The sequence below is a fragment of the Calidris pugnax genome, unplaced genomic scaffold (assembly GCF_001431845.1).
Source record: "Calidris pugnax isolate Ruff unplaced genomic scaffold, ASM143184v1 scaffold256, whole genome shotgun sequence".
NCBI lineage: Eukaryota > Metazoa > Chordata > Aves > Charadriiformes > Scolopacidae > Calidris > Calidris pugnax.
Window position 1 is genome coordinate 411,867 of NW_015091079.1, and position 24,247 is coordinate 436,113.

A 24,247-nucleotide genomic window follows, 5' to 3' on the forward strand; every position below is an offset into this window, starting at 1 on the left:
AAAAAAAAAACCATCCCACTGTATTGTGGTGATTTCAGGCCAAGGATGAGAAGGCAGATACGTCTCTGCAGGACCAGACATGGTAAACACGGCAACCAAAGCCTGCTGGAGATAAACAGCACTCACCATGAAGTCTATATTGTTGTCCTCATTTCGGAAGTGCTCCATCAGCTTCTCGAAGCGCTGCTTCTCCCCACACACCTACGAAAGAATCGCCACATGTTTGTTAAACCACAACTTGCAAGAGAGAGCATTAAAAACATGCAAAAAGCAGCTTATCCGCTTGCCCAAAACCTCCCCGTCCAGGTTTTCCTCCCCTGGAAATACTCTTCTTCATGACAAGTCCAGCAGAGGGATCACAGGTGAATACAGGCACTGCAGGTACAATCACCACATAAATCTTTGTATCTCTTTTTTTCTCCAAAAAATGTAATCATCCCCACCAATGGTATGAACATAAGGAACAGGGCTGCACCAGGCTACACCAGAGGAAGGCTCAGCCTCTTCCACAGGGCAGAATTGGATTTCCACTGTAATATAATGTAATTAGGAAGGAGAACAAATTACAGGGAGGGGCAAAAAAAAAAACCAAAAGAAGAAGAAAATCATCAGCGGCTAAATGAGGAGTGAAATGCATCAGTGGAACTATCAGCTGGTCAGAATTACAGAGCCGTAACACAGGGGTGTTGGCAGGAAACACAAGCAACTTGAGGGAGAAATGAGATCTAAGATAAAGCAGGTCTCAGGATATTGTTTGAATCTTATTACTTCCCAGTAGCTCCTCTGCCTCAAGACCCTACTTTTCCCAGCGGAAAAATGATGTAGGGCAATCCACGCCAAAATCACAAAATATTGAGTAAATTGGAAGGCGAAAGGGAGCGGAGGTGAGCACCAGGAGGTGCACCCATTTCACCTACTGCAACCCCTCCATCATGCATCCTTTTGGGGTATATTTCTATCCCTGCATGAATGGACAACACCAAACACCTGACCCAGAGTGGCAGGAGCCATGCACGGCAGCCATCCTGAGCCTCGTCCAAGAGGAGATGATGGGACAGTGCAAAGGGTCCAGCACCTTCTCAAATCCACTGGGAGTTTCCTCACATCCTGCACCATGAGTTGACTTCTCATTTGCTAGATTTTGGCATCAAAGCAAGCAGTGAATTCATGAAGAGCACAGGAATGCTCTTCTAAACAAAGTGGTTGGCACTTCCATCCATCCATCCATCCATCCATCCATCCATCCATCCATCCATCCACAACCAGTGCTAAATGCTGCTCCCAGCTTCACTCTCCTCTCACACTGGCTGCTTGCAGAGGGACAGGAGAAGCTCTGAAAGGTCTTGAAAAGCAGAGCCCAATCATCCAGAGGACTGACACTTCCCTTCTGCTGAGGAACACAACCCTCGGTGAGCCGAAGAGGCTCCTTCCCTCCTTAACCAGATTTCACCCAAATGTCCTGGGTGCTCCTCGTAAGGAGCAAGGGGGGGCAGGACACCAGTGGGACCTCCAACCCTGGCTGTCCATTAGGGTCCACCAGCTTCCAAGCAGCACACCCCTCTGAGACATCAGCTGCTGTTTCACATGGAAGAGTAGCTACAAGAAATTAGCCAAGGAACGGTAATTAAGCATTGGCAGGAGCGCCGGTGCTAAATGCTGCTCCCAGCTTCACCCTCCTCAGACACTGGCTGCCTGCAGAGGGACAGGAGAAGCTCTGAAAGGTCTTGAAAAGCAGAGTCCAATCATCCAGAGGACTTCCCTTCTGCTGAGGAACACAACCCTCGGTGAGCCCAAGAGGCTCCTTCCTTCCTTCCTTAACCAGATTTCACCCAAATGTCCTGGGTGCTCCTCATGAGGAGCAGGGGGGACAGGACAGCAGTGGGACCTCCAACCCTGACTGTTCATTAGGGTCCACCAGCTTCCGAGCAGCACACCCCTCTGAGACATCAGCTGCTGTTTCACATGGCAGAGTAGTTACATGAAATTAGCCAAGGAACGGTAATTAAGCATTGGCAGGAGCACTGGCAACCTCTTTAGAACCCAAACTCTGTGGGGCAGGGTTGCTGGCTCTTTAGAACCCAACCTCTGTGGGGCAGGGTTCTTTGTACATATTTCTACATTTGTGTCTCCCACAAGGAGACCAAACCCCCAGTTGGAGTTTCTAGATAGTCCCCAAAAAGCAAGTTCTTCACAAAATAAGCATTATTATTACTACTATTCCCACATCAGCTTCTTCTTGCTGTGTCTATCATCCAGGAGGTACCTCCAGGACGAACAAGGCATCGCGCAGACCTCACTGAACTCACGCACGATTTGGTGGGACCTCAACTGAGCTGATGAGATCTGTGAGCAGTGACCAGAGGTTGCTGGGTGACCATCTCGCCAGGCTTCCTGCTGCCTGTTGCGCCCAAATAAAACACGCTTGTGGTGTACGTGACACATCTTCTGTCATTCCCAACCAAAAGTGCCCACAACGTGGTGGTTATTCGGATATTTGTGGTCAGTACCTGACGTCAATGGGAATGCTGGCACTGGATCTGTGTGAGAGGCCGGGGACACTGGTTGGGATGGATTATTTGATAACATCACCATCAATATTCATGGCCACAATCCCACAAGCTGCAATTAATGGGCTCGGCGCAGCCTCGGGTAGGCAGGAGGCTGAAGACCACGCAAACGCTTGCTGAAGTTGCATTTTAAAGTTTCCAGCTGAACCTTAGAGACTCAGAAGGCAGAATAAACACACTGGAACAGCAGAGCCTGCACCCTCAGGAAAACCGGATTACGCTTGTTGGTCAAGGATATCGTCATGATCTCAAAGCCAAAGGACTCCTCTCTCTCTACAGCCATGAAAATGGTGGTGAAGCATTAAATGCCCTTCACATGTGCTGCTCCACCAGACCCATAAAACACACATGAAGGTCTAAGATAGAGTAAAGCAGAGCCCTTGCAGACCTGCTCTTGGATGGAACAAGTCTCCTCCTCAGTATTTCCTGGATGGGAGTTCTGCAAGGGGTGAAGGTCACCTGACCTGTCTCTCCACTGAGCAGGGATGGGGACCCTGGGACACAGAAAGGACAGGGGAGTTTGGGGAGTCACGGCCACTCACCTTCAGGCTGTAAATCTGCAGCCTCATCTCGGGCTTTTCTTCAGGAGTAATCCTCAGAAAGACTCCCTGCAGCCTCAGGAACTGCCTTGTTGGGAGACCAAAGCCAAACGCCACGCACACATCGCTGATGGCTGGAGCAGCTCCAAGAAGAACTGAGGACAAGCGAGTGAGCCCCTGCCCAGCCTGCCCTTGAACCCCTCCAGGGATGGGGCAGCCACAGCTTCTCGGGGCAACCTGGGCCAGGCCCTCACCACCCTCCCAAGTTCTTCCCCCCATCTCAGCTCCATCTCCCCTCTTTCAGGGTCAAACCCTTCCCCCTCCTCCTAGGGCTCCCCTCCCTCATCCAGAGTCCATTCCCAGCTTTCCTGGAGCCCCTTGCGGGACTGCAAGGGGCTCCAAGGTCTCCCTGGAGCCTTCTCTTCTCCAGGCTGAACCCCCCCAACTCTCTCAGCCTGTCCTCCCAGCAGAGGGGCTCCAGCCCTCCCAGCATCTTCTGACCATGATACGTTGCTAGCTCAGAGCTGTCATTCTCTGTGTCCCTCTTCACTGTCAGACCTACACTCGCATGGAGGAGGTTGCAGGAGGCAGTTGCTGTGTCTGGATGGGGCACTGAGGAGCATCAGACCTCCAGACGTGGAGGAGACAGTGGTCTGGTAGCTGGGTCTCCTCGTGTGCTCTCTGTACCGTTGGCCAACAAGGTGAAGCTCCAGAGCCTGACACACTGCCTGTGGAGTGTTTCACACTCCATGTGGAGCACACTGGTTTTACTGGTAGCAAGGTTCAGTGACGAGCTCCATTCTCCAACAAAACAAGGTGGTGCTTTGTGCCGTTAGATGTCTGGGGTAGGAGGATGACAGATGTGATTCCATCAGCCTGGATTTTCACTTGCTGCCTCACACTGCACGTAGAATCCCAGGTTGGAAGGGACCTCAAGGATCATCTTGAGGTCCAACCTTTCTTGGAAAAAAACATGGTATAGACAAGATGGCCCAGCACCCTGTACATGAAAATATCCTCAGTTTCTCCAAAATACCCTTTTGCCCTTCTGGAGCCTCATCCAGCCGCGTGAACAGGAGCAACATGAGGGTTGTCATAGTTGAACTTTGCTCTTGGGTGGTCTGGATGGGAACGGGATGACCCCAGAGCGTTCCCAGGTGGAGATGGATACAATCGTCACAGAATTTTTTGTAACAGATCCTCTTGCTTCCTTACAGGACTGTGTGGTACCTTTGTAATGGATCTGTGAGGGCTTTACTTCGTTAGCACCCAAAGCCTTCCCAGAGAAAGGACCCTTCGTGGGTGGTTTTTCATAAAGCCACATTGTTCTTCTAGAATGACGTGGGCTTAATGCAACCTAAAAAGTTGGGGTTTTTTTCACAGCCTAAGCAGAGACAGAGGGTTTTTTATAGCTGTGGTAACCCGTTTAATCTTGCCTCTCGCACAGAATAAGGCTAATAAAAGAAAGATCAGCCTTCCCTAGCCCCAGCCATACTTCCAAATGACAGACCTTGGGAATTTATGCAAATCTAAATGGGCAACATATGGTTTTATGTGGCGGGGATTCGATTTCAGCCTTCGCCTTGGACTTGGGCCAACCTGCAGGCCGTAGGGCTTCGTCTACGGTTTCAACTCCCTTTAATCTTCCGGGATAAATTATATCATTCCCTGGAAGTTGGGCTCGCTGTCTCTCAGGCGGGCGGGCGGCCCCGGCCCTGACTCATCTGACGGGAGTGCGAAACACCCGCCGGCAGCCACCGACAGCCACCGCGTGTTGTTGCTTCTTCTCTGGCTACCAGTGGCTGTAGGCCCCAGATGGGCACCTCTCCGCCGGGGCTGTGGCACTCACTCCAGGTCGTTCCTTCATTCGATGAGTCGTGGCCGTGAGTGGCTCCGTGGTCATTTACATCACCTCTTCTCCTCCACGTGGAACGGTTTACGTTAGATTTCCCAGGAATCAGTCCTTCTGGCTTTCGTCGTTGAGTGACGGCACGCACCATTGTTATGGGTGCCTCCACAATAAATGCATTTTGGTTAAATCGGCCTCGTTTTTTTTCCAAAGTGGGTACAAGAGAGATGCGACTGTTCAAAGCTTAAAGTTGAGAGAATCCCACTTTTTTTTTTTTTTGTTTGTTATGTGGAGTCTTAACTGTTTTGCGGGGAGGGGAGAGGATGGTAAGCACTGGGAGGATCTGCAGTTTGGTTAAACTGAAATAACCATCCCGTTGACTACAGCTGGAAAAGAATGGGTCAGGATAATAACGTAGGGATGGGTGCATCTGAGCAGCCTGTGGTGGAAGGGAAGGAGAGGGTTCCTCGGGTTTGCTTGGAGCAGGAGTTGGATGGGGCCCAGAGGACGCCTCCAAAATCAAATTACATCGGCGGCAGCTGCTGCCTTTGATCCTTGCGGTGCCAGTAGGTTCCTGAAACCCAGCCAGATTCTGGTTTTCTCTTTGGTTCTTCCTGACAGAGGCCAGCAATTTCACAGCGTTCCATCCCCTTTCTTCCTGAAGGAGCGCGTGGCTCCTGCATGGAAGATAAGTGTCCCAGGAGGGATGGACGCCGCAGCAGAGCTGTACCCTGCCAGGAGTGCTTCAGCAAGAAGATGATGAGAGCCTGGCCCAGGTTGCCCTGAGAAGCTGTGGCTGCCCCATCCCTGGAGGGGTTCAAGGCCAGGTTGGATGGGGCTTGGAGCAACCTGGTGTGGTGGGAGGTGTCCCTGCCCAGGGCAGGGGGTGGCACTGGATGTTCTTCAAGTTCCCTTCCAACCCAAACTATTCTACGACTTTATGACATTTTCTGTCAGTGCAAACACTAAACTGACCATCTGACCATGTGTTGCCCAAAGACTGTTTTAAGCTCCTCCTTCAACAACTTTCTGAAAGTTTGCAGTTTCACAGCAAACCCGCTCCGTGTAGAGGAGCGCAGCCCACACTGGATGGTGGTGTTACACACAGCCTGATGTACACGCAACCCAAAAAATTCCGGGGACCCTTTGTGACCCGTTTTCTCCTGTCTGTGCTCCTTTTGTCCAGCGACACAATGCTGGCTTTCTCTCCCCCACAACAGCCCACTGTCACCAGTAGATCCCACCACCGGCCTGCCACCCTCCACAGGAGCACTTTGTTTGGGCTGATCACGCTGACATTTTTGCAGTTTGCTACAGAACAAAAAAATCCGTTTTCCCCTAAGTTACTGGTTAAGTAAACAGTTATTTAATACTTACTAGGTTAAAATACCTTTTACTTCTCCACCAGCAGGGTGAAGGCACTCTCAAAATACTGCCGCGGCGCAAAAGACAACAAATGGATTTACAATTTCCAGCACTTGCAAATAGTTTCTCCTGGCGCCGAGTTATTATAATGGCCCGCAAAAATAACCCAGAACTGCTGTTTTCAGCCCCACCATTCATTATTCAAACAGAGAAATCTGCCTCTGAATGCAGCCCTATGAAAATCGAGGGCTGAACAATGTTGCCTCACTTCAGCGAAGTGAAAAGTGCTGGAGGTGAAGAATGAGGTCCCCTTGGCCATGTCCCCACCTCTCAGCTTGCCATCCAGGCCTTCGGATGGACCCGGCGTTAAAATCACCAGGAGATGCATGAGATGGTTGTGATTCTTCTCACCCACCAGGTATTTCAGAGCAGCAAACACATCCATCAATTAATCACAGAATCACAGAATCTTAGTGGTTGGAAGGGACCTCCTAGATCAGCAAGTCCAACCACCCAAAAAAAAAAACCCCAAAAAACCCCAAAAACCAAACAAAAAAACCCCACAACAACAACAAACCCAAAACACCACCCACCAACTAAACCCCACACCCACAACCCTACACACAACACCCCACCACAAACCAAATTAAACTGATGTTAAAACAACAGTGACCACCAGACCCTGCTCCTCTCTCATCCCCCAGTCACCATCGAGTTGGGCCAACTCTTCTGTCCCAGCTCATGGGGACATTCAGATGCTGGAATAACCACCAGAGGATGAGCTTCCCTGATGATCTGAATATTCCCCGATTATTCCCCTGGATTATCTAAATTCCCATTTATTTTTTGGCCTTTCTTTTTCTCTTGGAGCAAAACCCTTTTTAAAAGCATGGGGCATCGTAGGAAAAACACCTCAATTCTGTTTTTATTTTTAAATACTAAAATTATTCCCCATCCAGAGAAGCACAGGAGCACACACTCACCTTACGGAATTCACTTATTCTGGTACATGCCTGTATAATAAGCAATTTAACTGCTTTGCTGGATGAGAGCCAGAGTCAGGAAGTGTTCCCTGCAGAGAGCCAGGATTATTCCTGGCTGGCTTTCTGTCTCACTGCACATCCCACTCCATTCTTTTGCCTTCTCGGTTTGGATCCGTTTTAAAACTACTATTGTGCTTATTTTTTTTTATTTAAAAAAAAAAAAATAAAGCGTGGTAGAGTCCTCTGGTCTTTTCCCAGAAATATTTCGTTGTTATTAAAGTAAATTCTCCGATGTTTAAAATGGAAATTAATGAAAAGCTGCATAAGGATCTGAGATTGCACTCCTTAAAATGTTCATTCGGAGCGCTGCGAGGTATACTCAAAAACTGTCATTTTCAGGTCTTCACTAATGCTGAGGAAATGAATATTTGCAAAAAAAAAAACCCAAAATCTCTTTGTAACTCTTTTCATGATGCAATCACGTTAACGCTCTTGGGTTGTGATTTTTTTTCAACGTATCTGTAAACTTATTGAAGCTACTCCTTTAGTGGCCGCTTCGCTTCCAATAAATGAAAAACACGTAAACCATGTAAATAAAGCAGGTAACTAGAAACACTGCAAAAAAACTTTCAATTTTGAAGCCAGGCCCTAAGTGAGCTGGAAAACAGCTTTCTGCACTCATAGCCTTTGACCAAGCCTTAATTCCGTTGAACTAGAACTTTGGTGTTATTTCTATTTCTGGAGAAAATCAGCAGATTTCCTAACCCTGCTCCCAGTTTGCCCGGCCGTGTTACTCCTGGGCCTCAGCTCCGAGGAATCCTCCTGGAGGCTGGGGAATGCTGTGAGAGCCTGCGACCACAAATGTGTGGTCTCTGAGGCAGGGAAGAGGTTCATTGCAGGTGGGGGTACCACGGGAGGTCTGGCTGCCCCCTTCTCAGGGATGCCCCGTGATGCTGCAGCCCAAATTAGGCTAATTTGGGTATTTTTGGGGGTATTCGGTGCAAACCTTTGCCTCCAGGCTCTCCCAAGGATGGTTTCTACAGCTAAAGAGAAATGGGCTGAGAAACTCTGGCTCTGACTGCAAGCAAAAAACTAACCCATGAGTCAAAAGTGTGTGTGTGTGCATATATATACATATAAATATGGATATATAGAATGGACAAAGCATTAAATATCTTTTGCTAGGAAGGCACAACCATAATAAACTTCACCGTGAAGCAAATCTAACCCATAGCACAGCTCAGAGCTGGTCCCCGAGGAGTCTTGAGCCACGTCTCCATCAGGGCAGCAGCCGATAACATCGTTATCAGGCTCCCATCCTCCATCAGGGCAGGTTCCCATCAGTTTTGGCACTCAGACCAGAAGAGAGAGAGAAGAAAATTGCACCCTGCATTTAAGAGCTGTTATTGAGCCGAGGGATTGCTCTGCCGAGGTGGGAGCAGGAGCCTGACATGCTGTGGTTGCCCAGGAGGACACCACGCTGCTATGGTCCAGCCTCCAGAGAGTCCCCTCCTGCCCCGCAGACAGGGACAGCCAGCGGTCCTCACCCCACCACACACATCAGAGGTGCAGCTCAGTGAGTTCCAATTTCCCTGTTGAGTATTTTGCTCCACTTAAAGCCTGTTTCTTCCCCAATTCACAACGCCCGCCGCACGGAAAACTGAATTTCCCCACGTGCTGTCTCACCCCTCCTGGATGAAGACCTGGCAGGGTGTGGGTGAGTCAAGATACAGTGTGGAAATCACTTGGGTTTTCAGCCTGCTGAAGACATTTTACCCCACCTTAGACATCTTGAGTCTTCTTTGTCTTCCCACCAGTATAAATCACAGTAAATGGTGGTTTATGGAGCTCCAATGGCACCGATGATGGGTGGTGAGAGCCTGGCCCAGGCTGCCCAGAGAAGCTGTGGCTGCCCCATCCCTGGAGGGGTTCAAGGCCAGGTTGGAGGGGTCTTGGAGCCACCTGGTGTGGTGGGAGGTGTCCCTGCCCAGAGCAGGGGGTGGCACCGGGGGGGGACTTTGAGGTCCCTTCCCACCCAAACCATTCTGAGAGCGGCTACAGCCAAACCCAAGGGTCTGCTGGCCCTCCTGGCTCCTGTGATTCTTTGGAGTAAGATGCATTTCCAGGAGTAAGCAATGAAATAACAGTAACCCAAAGTTTTACTACTGTCAGCAGAAGACAGCAGCTTAATTATTAAAATGAACTAATTCCTCTGAATAAGCGTTAGGAAAAGACACCTTGTTTTCCGGCGCTGCACCCAGCCTGCTTCCACATTAATGGGGCACAAGCTCTTGGTGTCGCCTCTGCACCCCTCGGAGCTGCCCCAGCACTGCCTGGGGGCTGCCTCCCCTCCCCTGGCATCCCCCTGGCATCCCCCTGCCTTGGCTGGTCCTGCAACACAAACCCCAGGCAACTCGGATAAAACGGCGTAGCCCGTTCTCACAAATCCATGGAAACCAGCACAAAAGGGCCGGGAACACCGAGGAGGAACTGGGGGAGCCCACTGGCAACTGGGGAAAGGCAGGGGTGGTGGCCGTGCTGGGGGGCTCACCCCACCACCGCACCCATAGCCCCACTCACCGTGTTCACCCTCGGGAGGAGGGGCTGGGGATAAGAGGTGGCTGCAAACAGAGCCAGCGATGGGCCAGAAAGAGTTAAAAAGATATGGGAATAGCCAAATGCCCCAGCTATTCCCGTGGGTGACCTGGGGCACAACAGCTCCAAACTATTTGTTGTAAACACAGCAGAATTCAGCCAAGCGGCACGCAGGAGGAGGAAGTTTTCCAGCTGCACAGTGAGGGTGAAGGTCCTCCTGCTCTGGGACCTTCCAGAAGCTGTTTGAGGCCTGATGGCACCGAGAGCGGCTACAGCTAAACCCAAGGGTCTGCTGGCCCTCCTGGCTCCTGCAGCTCCTCACAACCAAGATGTGACCATCCTGCAAGCACTAACTGAGCTGAGCAGCTGAGGCTTTTCCTGACACAGGGGCTAAGCTGCACCTAGACTTCACAGAACAGAATGGTTTGGGTTGGAAGGGACCTTAAAGCCCACCCAGTGCCACCCCCTGCCCTGGGCAGGGACACCTCCCACCACACCAGGTTGCTCCAAGCCCCCTCCAACCTGCCCTTCAACCCCTCCAGGGATGGGGCAGCCACAGCTTCTCGGGGCAACCTGGGCCAGGCCCTCACCACCCTCACACCAAAGAAGTTCTTCCCCACATCTCAGCTCCATCTCCCCTCTTTCAGGGTCAAACCCTTCCCCCTCCTCCTAGGGCTCCCCTCCCTCATCCAGAGTCCCTCCCCATCTCTCCTGGAGCCCCTTGAGGGGCTGGAGGGGGCTCTAAGGTCTCCCCGTGGAGCCTTCTCTTCTCCAGGCTGAACCCCCCAACTCTCTCAGCCCCCCCTCCCAGCAGAGGGGCTCCATCCCTCTCAGCATCTCCATGGCCTCCTCTGGCCCCACTCCAACACGTCCATGTCCCTCCTGTGCTGAGGGCCAAGCTGACTTCAAAAGCAATGAGAGTTATGAAAGTAACATGGGATGGTGTAAAAATCCACTTTTCCCAGGAACAAGCAGGGACAGGGTCTTTTCCATTTAATTTGAACTTTCTTTCCTGCTTTAGCCTGGATCAAGACCTCCTGAAAACAGATGAGTTGAATTTCGGCTGGAAACTGGGGACGATTCCCCATATCTGTGCTGGCCTGGAAGGAACAACCAACCACAGAAGGTGTGTGAACATTTGGGGCATTTCTCCCTCATGGAGCTGGAGGTTGCTGTTCTGTCAATGCTGAGTAGCTCCCAAAACACAGAGCTGGCTGCAGAAAACAGCCGTGCACCATGAGAGACCAACCTAAACCACCCCTGCTTGTACTCAACACGGAAACTCCTTCCACGTTACAGAGAACTCAAAGGAGAAAGACAAAGATGGATGAGAAACTAACTCTGATGTCTCCCTTCAAATTCCTGACTCATCCCCTGCCTTCCCTCCCACCCATTCCAACCTGCTCCTTCCCTCTCCTGGTCTGTTTTCCATCCAGGTTCTGGATTTCCTTTTCCTCTGGAGTTCTGCTTTATTCAATTCCACCTCAAGCTCCTGGTCTGTTGTACTTTCTCGGTGGCTTTGAAATGTTCCTGTGCTCAGAAGTGACCTGTGCAACACGATCATAATCCTGCACTGAACAGCTCTACGTCTGTTGAGCCAAGTCCCCTGGGAAGAGAAACAACCCCAGCACAAGAAACAACGATTTCAGGTGGAATAAGGGATGAGAATAATTTTCAGGAGACGGCTTCACAAAACACACCGCCCTCCATTCGAACATCCTGAGCCCAGCCAGAAAGAGACTGGGCTGTCAGTTCGTTTTCAAAAAGTCCTTTTCAAACAGAATTCTCGACGAGGTTGAGATCAGCTGCGCTTTTCCAGCTCAGCCAGACCCTGAGAACCAAATTCTCTTCTCATTTGCATCCCAGCAAAGCTCAAAGCCTCCTGAAATATTTGATGTTCACCCCGATGTAAATGAGAGCAGAATTTGGTCCGAAACATCCTGTTTTCCCTACTGACTTTATTACAGGGCGAGCGTTAGGCAGGAGCGCGGGTTTCTTTTGAAGTTATTTTATGGCAAGGAGAGGGAGCAGCAGGGATCTAGTTCGACGAGTCTCATCTGCCCTAAATATGCGCCCAGCGCGGAGCAGCAGAAGCCACACGAACCCCATTGAGCTGCCAGCAATTTAAATGGGAAGTACACCGCTAGAAACCCAACCCTGGGTGCTTTACATGTCAGCAACTCCCTAGATTTGTTTTGTTGTTGTTTTTCTTTTTTTTTTAATATACCGGCTGAATGAGTTATAAACACGAAAACTTGGAACCCTCACTGAAAACTCGCCCGGGAGGAAACTGGAAAACAACAGCACAGGGTGAGAAAACAAGCAGCAGAACTGGATAGAGAGAAAAAGGGCTAAATGGAGAACTGAGAAAGGTAAAACCCCCTCCCTGCACACCCCCTTCTCCCCAACACCCGGCAGCTCCACTACAGCCAAGGGCTCGATCAAACACCAACGGGAACCGAATAAATAAATAAGGGCAGAGAAACTGAACATGTTCACTTTCTGAGTGAAAGTGAACTCTGAGTGAAAGAAATGTGTTCACCCTCAGGAATTTCTGAGGGTCCGCAGGAGGAAAGAGAGATGTTGAGTCTTGAGATGTTGGGTCTTCAGATGTTGAGATGTTGGGTCTTGAGCAACCTGCTCTAGTGGGAGGTGTCCCTGCCCAGGGCAGGGGGGTTGGAACTCAATGATCTTTGAGGTCCCTTCCAACCCAAACCATTCTATGATTCTATGTTTGAGCCCTTGGGAGACAGCAGAGGAACACAACCTCGCCTGAAGGTGTCAGGGAGGCAGGAAAGCAAACGGGACGTCACCCATCGCTCCCGGTGACTGGCACGGGGCTGTGTAATGAGCCCGAGAGACCCTCCCGACCGGTGGTGTTCCAGCTGTAGTCATTTGTCCAGTTTATCTCTAATCCCTCACACCGGCCTCCCTCGTGACTCATATTTCTTCTGTAATAGAGCAGTAATAAGCCAGAAGAATTTAAGCCCGGAATAACAGGGTTGGACTTTGCATGTTTACAGTGCTTTTTGTATTTGAAGCCCTTCTCTCCTATCACCCGACTGTCCTTCAGAACAACCTCAACCTGCGTTTGCTTCCCTCATCCCTGCACCTCACCAAGGCACAAATAAAGCCAAAGACACCGACACACCTTGCCCGAGGCTACAGATGAATAAATGAAAGAGCCAAACTACAATTTCCAGTTCCGTGCCCGCGTTGCAGGACTGAGGACCTTTCCCCAGTGGGAAATGCCATGTTGTATGTCCATATCCTGCCCAGCCCTTCCCCTGGTGAAACCCAGAAGCCCAAGGTGACTTCCCCATCACACCCAGAAGCCTCACCGGCAGCTTTTCCGTGCCTTTTCCCTGCCATTCCCATTCCCTCTGTCCTCAGGCAGCTCTACACACACACCACAGTCACACCTAGGACACGTCTGGTCCTGCAGAGCTGAGGTTTCTCCAGGCTCACACTGGAGATCACTTCAAACCTTTTGCTCCGGCTAATGACGAGCAGCCCAGAAATACAGTTATTTGTCTACGACATGCAAATATTTACAGTGGATGCAAATCAGAGATTGGTATCTCTCCAGCAGAAATAATTCCCCAAACACAAAAACTGAAAAAAAAAATTAACAACTTGGCTTGTTGATCATCATCATTAACCCACTTACAGAACAGCGGCATTAAGGAGGAACATCCAACGTGTTTATACACAGTCCAGTTGGGACTCATCAAGTCTAATAATTTTTGAGCTGGAAAGTCTAGATTCATTTTTCCTTTGATGATAAATCCACACATATACCCAGTACTCAAAATTAACTAGAACAGCAGCTTTCTAAGACTCGATTCCCCCATTAGTGCTCCTGAACCTTCCTACAACATTCTCAAACCCCATTAATCACCCTATGGAAATATGTGATATGTTTGAAAGTATACACCCAAGAATTACACTGTTTTGCCCCATCTGAGCCAACTGAAATGCCTGCATTAATTTCAGCAGTCAGTGTTCCATCACAGAGACTTGCTTTTGTAATTTCTTCACAAATAAAATCCCTGCTGATAGGAAAACCAGGAGTTTTGCATCTCAAGGGCTTGTGTAAACGGCTCGGAAAACGGGAGATCTAATACACCATTCCTGATTGTTTCACAGACAGAAGAACTGGAGGAAAGCTCTCGAGATCTCCATGAGTTTTCGACTTCAGGGACACAGCTTGACTGACCAAAAGGTGACGGGAGCAATTCACAGTCTGGACTCATCTTGTTGGGATTACAGCTCTTTTACGCAAACGTGAAGACAATGATGGCATCGACACTCAACTTTGCAGCCCAAAGAGGGAGCAAACGTGAAGACAATGATGGCATCGACACTCAACTTTGCAGCTCAAAGGGACTTACGGAAAATCTGCAGTTTATGGAAAATCCTTCCTGGGGCAAATTTAGCTGAATTGAGAAAGCTCTAGCCAGTAGTAAGAGAACTATAGCCAGGTGCACCAGATGCTAATAAAGCAGAATAACATACCTCTTTGAAGTTGTCGAAGGCAGATAAGATGATTTCATGCCCTCCTCTGACGAGGCAAACGGCTGCTAGAAGTTCTAAGACCAGGGCCTTTGTCCTGCGAAGAAGAGAACCGGTCACAGTCAATGACCACCCCGTCCTGCACCACCTTCTTTCCACCCGTCTGCGAAACGGACATGGAGACACTGGGAGTTTGCACCCCGTGTGTTTTTAATCTCTTAAAACTAATAAACCTGCAAGAGGTATAACGCTGAGCATCATCTGGAGCACCAGCTGATCCAGGGAATGGTGACTCTCCCGGGATCACGAGGTTTACCCCACGTTTTAACACTCCTCAAAACATGCAAAAGTTGAAATCACGAATTATATTTAGGAAAACACAAGCAAACCCACAGCAGTCACACCACTCTGGCAAAGGCTGACCTCCTCTTGATCTGCCGTGCAGATCTCACACAAGCCATGGTCACTGCACACCAGCTGATCCAGGGAATGGTGACTCTCCCGGGATCACGAGGTTTACCCCACGTTTTAACACTCCTCAAAACATGCAAAAGTTGAAATCACGAATTATATTTAGGAAAACACAAGCAAACCCACAGCAGTCACACCACTCTGGCAAAGGCTGACCTCCTCTTGATCTGCCGTGCAGATCTCACACAAGCCATGGTCACTGCACATCAGCCACCGGTCACCGGCTTCACCGCAGCCCAGCCCCTTCCCTCTGAGCCCAGTTTTTCACCCCTGTGCTTATAATTCACATCTGTATTTCTCCTGATACAAATCTGAATTATTTTCTGTGATAATCTGTTATTATTCATAGCCACCAAAAAAAAAAACAACCCCAAAATAGACGTGGCTGGCTGAAGGATGCCTCGGCACGTCTTCCCCCTCTTGAATCACAAATTCGGGCATCTGATCAACAGCAGCACTAACACAGGCATATTAATGAGAGAAGACAAGAGATTACTGAAAGAAAAGCATGCAAAAAAACCCCAAAAAACCAACCAGACTCAGAGTAACTCCAAAATAAATAATTCCCGGGACTTTCTTACCGGGTTCACATAAGGCAAAAGCACCAACCGGACTTTATGGCCCGATGAGCTCTGAGCAGGTATTAAAATCATGCAGACACATATGAAATTAGTCCCATGCTAAAGCATTGACTCAAACCAGATGTTACAGAAGAAGAAAATACCTTTTGGCTTTCAAAGTGTCAAGGTTATCTTTGGAAACCAGAAAAAATGTTCACCTTCCTAGGAAATTTTAAATGTATCATTTTCAATTCTGAGTCATCGCTTTTATTTTTCCTGCCGCAAGAAGAAAATCCAAGCTCTTTCAGATGGGATCAAGGGGTTCTTCCTACAGATCTTCAGCAATATCCCCTCCAAGGGTGACTGCAGGACTGGAGACCCTCTGCTGGAGGGGGCTGAAAGAGCTGGGGGGTTCAGCCTGGAGAAGAGAAGGCTTGGAGCCCCTTCCAGTCCCTCAAGGGGCTCCAGGAAAGCTGGGGAGGGACTCTGGATGAGGGAGGGGAGCCCTAGGAGGAGGGGGAAGGGTTTGACCCTGAAAGAGGGGAGATGGAGCTGAGATGTGGGGAAGAAGTTCTTTGCTGTGAGGGTGGTGAGAGCCTGGCCCAGGTTGCCCCGAGAAGCTGTGGCTGCCCCATCCCTGGAGGGGTTGAAGGGCAGGTTGGAGGGGGCTTGGAGCAACCTGGTGTGGTGGGAGGTGTCCCTGCCCAGGGCAGTTGGAACTGTATGATCTTTAAGGTCCCTTCCACCCCAAACCATTCTATGATTCCATGATCTCTAAGCAGAGCCCGGGGGATGCCCAGGTCTCCGATGCTGGCCGGAGCTGCCAACATCTGGGGTGGGGATGGGGAGAGGACAGCTATGACTGTGTTGGTGGCATCCGACTGGGGACAACCAGAGGAAATGGTGTCCCTGTGTCCATCCTCCACCCGATCCTGCGGCCCTTAGACCGCCTGGGGGTGGGAGCAGCTCCACAGCATCGCTCAGAGCTGCTGCTTCCCCTTTTAGCACATCTCAGACAACCCTAAACACTCCAACCTCTGGCTTCTTCCATGGCCATGATGGGGCTAAGACAAAGAGAAATTAGGTTTTGACCAGCACTAACATTACACTTTGGTTTCAGATTATTTTAGCCTCATTTGAAAGCTTTTTTTTTTTCTTTTTAATAAATAACCCACCTATTTCACAAATGAAAACTCTCTCTTGATCGCCTGGTTTCCAGGCACAGGACACCAAAAGTGGTTAAAAAAATGAACTCCCCATAACCTTCCCATGTCAGGTTTGCTGACTAAGGGCTAAATAAAAGGAAGGAATGAAGTACCAGGTTCCATCAGGACAAGATTTCAAGCAGTGTGCTGTAAGGCAAGCGGACAGCCTAAGCAAGGGCTATATATATATTTAATTTATAGTGCTGTTGAGTTTTGTCTCAGCCCCTGGTTTTACCCTTGCAGACACTGGGATGTCAGCTCTGGTTCCATCAGACACACAAGAGCTCCAGGCTTTGCTGGAAGTGGCTGCCAGGGTGACAAGTGTGTGTAGGGAGAGGGGGGGACACTGCCAGCAGCTCCCCTGTCCCCACTATTGCTGTGGGTGACCAGCAACCCGACCCACAACGAGAACGGAACCCTCTCTCAAAAAAACATAAAGTTAAGGACACCCCCGTTAAGATGATTTTCCAACTCTTTGAGAAAATCCCACACTGGGCTGCCACCGAGCTGCAGGGCTCCAGCAGGGACTTCCAGCTGAAGAGTCAGAACTAGATGGCAATGGTTCATCCATTTGCACCATAAAACAGATTTAATCTGATTCGGGATGAAAGGTGGATTTTTTGCTACAGGTTTGAGCACAAACGTACCCCTGAAAATCCTTTTCTGTGTACTTACCTACTATTTAAACTCTCTAAAAAAGCAAGGGCAGCCTACCTGGGGTTCTTGTTGTTCAAGCTTAGTGCAATTTCGTTAACGGCATGTGGATGCGACATGACCATATTGAACCCGTACTGGAAAGAGAAGGGGAAAACATCGTTTCAGTTTTGAGACTGAAACTATTATTTTTAAAATCCAAGAAAGGACATATCTCTGAGCAGAACTGGCAGCAGACTTTCACGACAATAAAACATTGAATTTACTAATTCAGCCAGCACTTTTCCATCCCCCACCACACCTAACAAACTTCTCTGCCACCAAGAGGGTCCCAAGTACCCAGTTTGGCCACGTTGGCCAACAAAAAAGGGGCCATTGCCTGCCTGCCACCCCCTCTGCTCCTCTTTTCCCCTCCCTCTCCCTTTTCATTCTGACAGTCAAGTGCATCATTCACTCTCCAAAGAGGAATTTGCCATTCGGCTGCCAAAATCTGCCAAATTCCCCGCGTGCGGGTACCGCACGGGTAAGGTTGCCTTTGCTCTCCAAAAAGAAAACAAAAATAAAGAATTGCTCTGGCAAACACCGTACAGGTTATTAGTACAGGATCGTTGTTTGCATCCTTCCCCTCGGAGGGAAGACACCCTGTAACCCCCAGGGGCTGGCCTCCCCAAGGGCAGCGTGTTAGAAATACCTCGTACGACTCACAATAAAGGTGTTCACCTTCCTCCCAAGCACTGATCTTTTAGCTGTTATATTTTTAGCAAAAAATCCCCAGTCTCTGAAGCGACCTGGGGATGCCATATGATGACAGCATCCCACTGAAGAGAAAAGAAACTCATGAAAATAAGATTAGCTTTGGTCTGTTTTACTCTTTGATTTGCAGTTGTCGCAATCACCTTGCGATGAGTAAGAGCGAAAGCTCGGATTTTCCACCCGTGTCCAGCTCTTTTGAAAAATTCTCCCATTTTAGTCTCTGAATCATAGAATCATAGAATTGTCTAGGTTGGAAGAGACCCTTGGGATCATCGAGTCCAACCATCTACCCTACTCTACAAAGTTCTCCCCTACACCATATCCCCCAACACCACATCTAAACGGCTCTTAAACACATCCATTTTTTTGGACTTGGACAAAAACCAGCCTATTTCCTACCATTACAGCTCTTGCAATATCCAATATGAAATCCAGCTCTCAAGCTGTTAGTTTGGCTGATGTTTCCTACAGCAAGCTGTAGACCATGTCTGTCTCTATCCTGTACCGTGATATCATATAGAATATCCTGGGGATGCCATATGATGACAGCATCCCACTGAAGAGAAAAGAAACTCATGAAAATAAGATTAGCTTTGGTCTGGTTTACTCTTTGATTTGCAGTTGTCGCAATCACCTTGCGATGAGTAAGAGCGAAAGCTCGGATTTTCCACCCGTGTCCAGCTCTTTTGAAAAATTCTCCCATTTTTTCAGCACTAGTGCTAATTTCTGAGACAAATTGTAACTTCAGTTTCGTGGCTGTGTGTGTAATACTCAGGTCCATCACTGCCCAGTGTGCACAGGCTCTTATCTACGTGTGTCTTCCCATCTGTTCTAAATCATCTGCTGGATGATGAGCACTATGTCACCCTGCTTCCCAGCTCCCCTGCCCAAGAATGAGGCACAATTTGTGTCAGTTTTACCTTAATAATTCACCACTAACCTTCTCCTCCCCCCTCCCAGCAACAACGCAGTGGTGGGGTCCAACAGAAGGGATTAGTTTGGCTGATGTTTCCTACAGCAAGCTGTAGACCATGTCTGTCTCTATCCTGTACCGTGATATCATATAGAATATCCTGGGGATGCCATATGATGACAGCATCCCACTGAAGAGAAAAGAAACTCATGAAAATAAGATTAGCTTTGGTCTGGTTTACTCTTTGATTTGCAGTTGTCGCAATCACCTTGCGATGAGTAAGAGCGAAAGCTCGGATTTTCCACCCGTGTCCAGCTCTTTTGAAAAATTCTCCCATTTTTTCAGCACTAGTGCTAATTTCTGAGACAAATTGTAACTTCAGTTTCGTGGCTGTGTGTGTAATACTCAGGTCCATCACTGCCCAGTGTGCACAGGCTCTTATCTACGTGTGTCTTCCCATCTGTTCTAAATCATCTGCTGGATGATGAACACTATGTCACCCCACTTCCCAGCTTCCCTGCCTAAGAACAAGGCACAATTTGTGTCAGTTTTACCTTAATAATTCACTGCTAACCTTCTCCTCCCCCCTCCCAGCAACAACGCAGTGGTGGGGTCCAACAGAAGGGAAATAAATACCTGGTAATTCATTATGGCCCGTAAACACATGATGCAGACGTGGACGTCATCTTTTTTACTCACTAATCTGGAATTTTTTAGCGTTCTTCGGCTGGGCAAGGTGTTATACCTGCAAAGAGAAACAGCTCTCATCAATCACAAGGCTATTTTGAGGCAGGGAAAAAAAAAGGGGGGATGGAAATATCCCTCCTCTGGGTGAAAATGCAGCTGGATTTAAGTTCTGTGGAGCAGACACCCATGGGACAACACACGTGCCAGGACCATGGGGAAAAGGTGATGGATGGACCAGGAACGCCGGTCCCAGCCCTGTCCATGAAGCTTCAAAGCCAGGCACCTCCATCTCCCGTGGCACCCAACGGGGACGGAACGATCCACCCACAACCAAAGGTTTTTCCAGAATTTTTTTTTCCCCATGCACTTCACTCCACACGGACTTTTACTGGATCTGAACATTGGTAGGCATCAGCAAAATGTATTAATTCCCACTGCGCTTTGTTTAAGAATGGTGCCTCTCTTCTATTCCGCAGCTGAGCTTTCTGAAAGCCCTCCAAATTATTTGAGGAAAATGCAGCCCTTCGGAACCCTCCTCGGAACAGAGGCATTAATTATTTTAATTGTAACCCCTAACTGGTAAAGCAACCTTGAATTCGGTTAAATAAGTACACAGAACAAACACAGAGGGAAATCTTTAAGTCTGTCGATTCTACGGCGTGGTAAATGAAAAACCACCACATTTCAGCTCTTCCCTGAGATGTTGCTTATTTTCTTTAAGAAGAAACCTGCTCCAGGAGCTGAGCACAGAAACGGGAGAGGAGGAGATGGGCTGCTGTGTTCTCCAGCATGTTCTCCAGCAATGACAGGATCATCATTATGGTCAAGAAATTATTCACAGTGATGGGGGAACTGCTAGGGTGGCCATGGTGCTGCCCTGGGACCAGCAGGACAAGTCCCATCCACAATGGGAGGCCGTGGGGTCCCTTGGCTGTGCCAGGGACACTGGGGGTCTCTGCAAAGCCCTGCGGGTGGCCCCCCAGCAGCCCCAGCACCCCCAGACACCACAGCATGGTGTCTGGGGGTGGAAAATCACAGTATTTGTTCTGTTCCCCCAATTTACAGAGTAAAAATAGCTGGGAGAGAAGGTCCAGGCTGCAGCATCCGGGGATTTGCTCCTGATTTACACCGAGTTACAGGTGAGAGCAGAGACCAGGGGACACGGCATTTTCAACTATCCCACTCAGGCCTGAAAATGGAGGAAGAAAGTCTAAAAAATCTGCTGATGGGAAGAAAGAAAGAAAACTAAGGTGATGCACGTGCAGCCATGTGCAAATCCTGACATTTCCTCTGCAAAGAGCAACTCCTCGGGGAAGGGGGAAGAGAAATTCATGGGTGAAGCTTGACTGCCGGAGTAAATACCACCTCCAGGAAAAAGAAAGCTGATGGAGAGAACTGGAGCTGGGCTCACACTTGCCAGTGCCACTTTTTGCAGCCTGGAGAGCACACAGGGGAAGGCTTTCCTAATCCTTGATTTGGGAAAACAACCGCAGTGGGGAAAGCTTCTGGGTTGGGTGGCCCCCCAGCAGCCCCAGCACCCCCAGACACCACAGCATGGTGTCTGGGGGTGGAAAATCACAGTATTTGTTCTGTTCCCCCAATTTACAGAGTAAAAATAGCTGGGAGAGAAGGTCCAGGCTGCAGCATCCGGGGATTTGCTCCTGATTTACACCGAGTTACAGGTGAGAGCAGAGACCAGGGGACACGGCATTTTCAACTATCCCACTCAGGCCTGAGGTGCCCCCCCAGCAGCCCCAGCCACCGGCAATGCCGACAGCGTGGTGTTTGGGGGTGGAAAATCACAGCATTTGTTCTGTTCCCCCAATTTACAGAGTAAAAACAGCCAGGAGAGAAGGTCCAGGCTGCAGCATCCAGGGATTTGCTCCTGATTTACACCGATTTACAGGTGACAGCAGAGACCAGGGGACATGGCACTTCCAACTATCCCACTCGGGCCTGAAAATGGAGGAAGAAAGTCTAAAAATTCTGCTGAAGGGAAGACAGAAAGAAAACTAAGGTGATGCACGTGCAGCCATGTGCAAATCCTGATATTTCCTCTGCAAAGAGCAACTCCTCGGGGAAGGGGGAAGAGAAATTCATGGGTGAAGCTTGACTGCTGGAGTAAATACCACCTCCAGGAAAAAGAAAGCTGATGGAGAGAACTGGAGCTGGGCTCACACTTGCCAGTGCCACCTTTGCAGCCTGGAGAGCACACAGGGGAAGGCTTTCCTAATCTTTGATTTGGGAAAACAACCGCAGTGGGGAAAGCTTCTGGGTTACAGCATCCTTAGCTCCCACTCCAGTCCCCAGCCAGGAGGGAAGCCAATCCATACTGGTACCCAGCAATGACACGCACCGAGGCAGGGGGAGAAGGGGAGAGCTTCCAGGGGACACACAAATCCAGGCTTTTCCATCCCAGAACTACCCCAACACTCCCAAGGAAGCCTGAGTGGCGCGGAGGGAGTCAGCGGGGAAGGATGTGTCCTCATTTCCTGTAATATGGTAACGATGCAGCCTCACCATTAATTACCAGGTGCCAGGACCAAAGCACACCTGGTAATTTCAGAAACGCTCTGGAGAGTGGGACTGCTGCGGAGCCCAGAGCCTGGCACGGGCTCCAAAACAACTTACAGAGAGAAAAAAATCCATCAAGAAGTGTTGAAGGTGAGATGCAATCCTTAGGCGAGGATGCTCAGACCTACAGAGTGCTGGAAGCAGGAGCATGGTCCTGGAGAAACATCCTTGGATACCCACCTTGCTGGTACCAAGCAAGTGGTCCAGGGACCTCCTGCACTGAGTGTGAGACCTGGTGAGAAAGGGCAGAGACACAGCTCTGGTGTCCTCACACTCCACCAACCTCCTCTTTTTGGGGGGATGCCCTTCCAGGGGACACACAAATCCAGGCTTTTCCATCCCAGAACTACCCCAACACTCCCAAGGAAGCCTGAGTGGCGCGGAGGGAGTCAGCGGGGAAGGATGTGTCCTCATTTCCTGTAATATGGTAACGATGCAGCCTCACCATTAATTACCAGGTGCCAGGACCAAAGCACACCTGGTAATTTCAGAAACGCTCTGGAGAGTGGGACTGCTGCGGAGCCCAGAGCCTGGCACGGGCTCCAAAACAACTTACAGAGAGAAAAAAATCCATCAAGAAGTGTTGAAGGTGAGATGCAATCCTTAGGCGAGGATGCTCAGACCTACAGAGTGCTGGAAGCAGGAGCACGGACCTGGAGGAACATCCCTGGATACCCACCTTGCTGGTACCAAGCAAGTGCTCCAAGGACCTCCTGCACTGAGTGTGAGACCTGGTGAGAAAGGGCAGAGACACAGCTCTGGTGTCCTCACACTCCATCATCCTCCTCTTTCTTTCCTTTTGGGGGGATACCCTGTTTATTGCTGGTGCTACCGTGCAGTTACTTGTCTAATCCACGCTACTCATTGTGTTTAAAAAAGAGGTGTAGCTTTTAAAAACAACGATTAACTACATCACCATCATTATTAATAAAAGGATTAACAATAAATACATGAACAAGTAATAACACTGGTTTTATTCTGACTCACTGGATCGCTCTCTGGCACAAAAACCAAACTTGCAGATTTTCTCACTTTAATTATACACACAGAATGGGGATGCACCGAGTGCCGGGCAGTGATTCCAGCTCTGCATCACCCTCGCCTGTGGGACCTCTCCGGGAGCAGAACCAGCATCGAGCTCCAGAGAGTGGTCCCAAACCCCCTGCCCACGGAGAGCCAGAGACTCTCAGGCTTTGGCAATTTCTTCCCTTGGCTTTCATTTCGCCAGGAGCACCCGAGATAGAATCATTGTGGTCCAGGGACCTCCTGCACTGAGTGTGAGACCTGGTGAGAAAGGGCAGAGACACAGCTCTGGTGTCCTCACACTCCATCATCCTCCTCTTTCTTTCCTTTTGGGGGGATACCCTGTTTATTGCTGGTGCTACCGTGCAGTTACTTGTCTAATCCACGCTACTCATTGTGTTTAAAAAAGAGGTGTAGCTTTTAAAAACAACGATTAACTACATCACCATCATTATTAATAAAAGGATTAACAATAAATACATGAACAAGTAATAACACTGGTTTTATTCTGACTCACTGGATCGCTCTCTGGCACAAAAACCAAACTTGCAGATTTTCTCACTTTAATTATACACACAGAATGGGGATGCACCGAGTGCCGGCGCATCACCCTCGCCCGTGGGACCTCTCCGGGAGCAGAACCAACATCAAGCTCCAGAGAGTGGTCCCAAACCCCCTGCCCACGGAGAGCCAGAGACTCTCAGGCTTTGGCAATTTCTTCCCTTGGCTTTCATTTCGCCAGGAGCACCCGAGATAGAATCATTGAATCGTTCAGGTTGGAAGAGACCCTTGGGATCATCGAGTCCAACCATCTACCCTACTCTACAAAGTCCTCCCCTACACCATATCCCTCAGCACTGCATCTAAACGGCCCTTAAACACAGCCAGGGATGGTGACTCCACCCCCTCCCTGGGCAGCCTGTTCCAATGCCCGACCACTCTCTCTGTGAAAAATTCCTTCCTAATGTTCAATCTAAACCTCCCCTGTTGGAGC

At 49.4% G+C, this 24,247-nt stretch overlaps 1 protein-coding gene across 1 annotated transcript in view; it reads right to left on the minus strand.

Moving 5' to 3' along the window:
- The window catches only part of LOC106896991 (formin-like protein 2), a 93,671-nt gene that overhangs the window by 41,190 nt on the left and 28,234 nt on the right, over positions 1-24,247 (minus strand). The window contains 4 exon segments of the mRNA XM_014957337.1: positions 127-201; positions 14,417-14,510; positions 17,364-17,440; positions 19,606-19,714. Coding sequence (XP_014812823.1) covers positions 127-201; positions 14,417-14,510; positions 17,364-17,440; positions 19,606-19,714 — 355 coding nt within the window.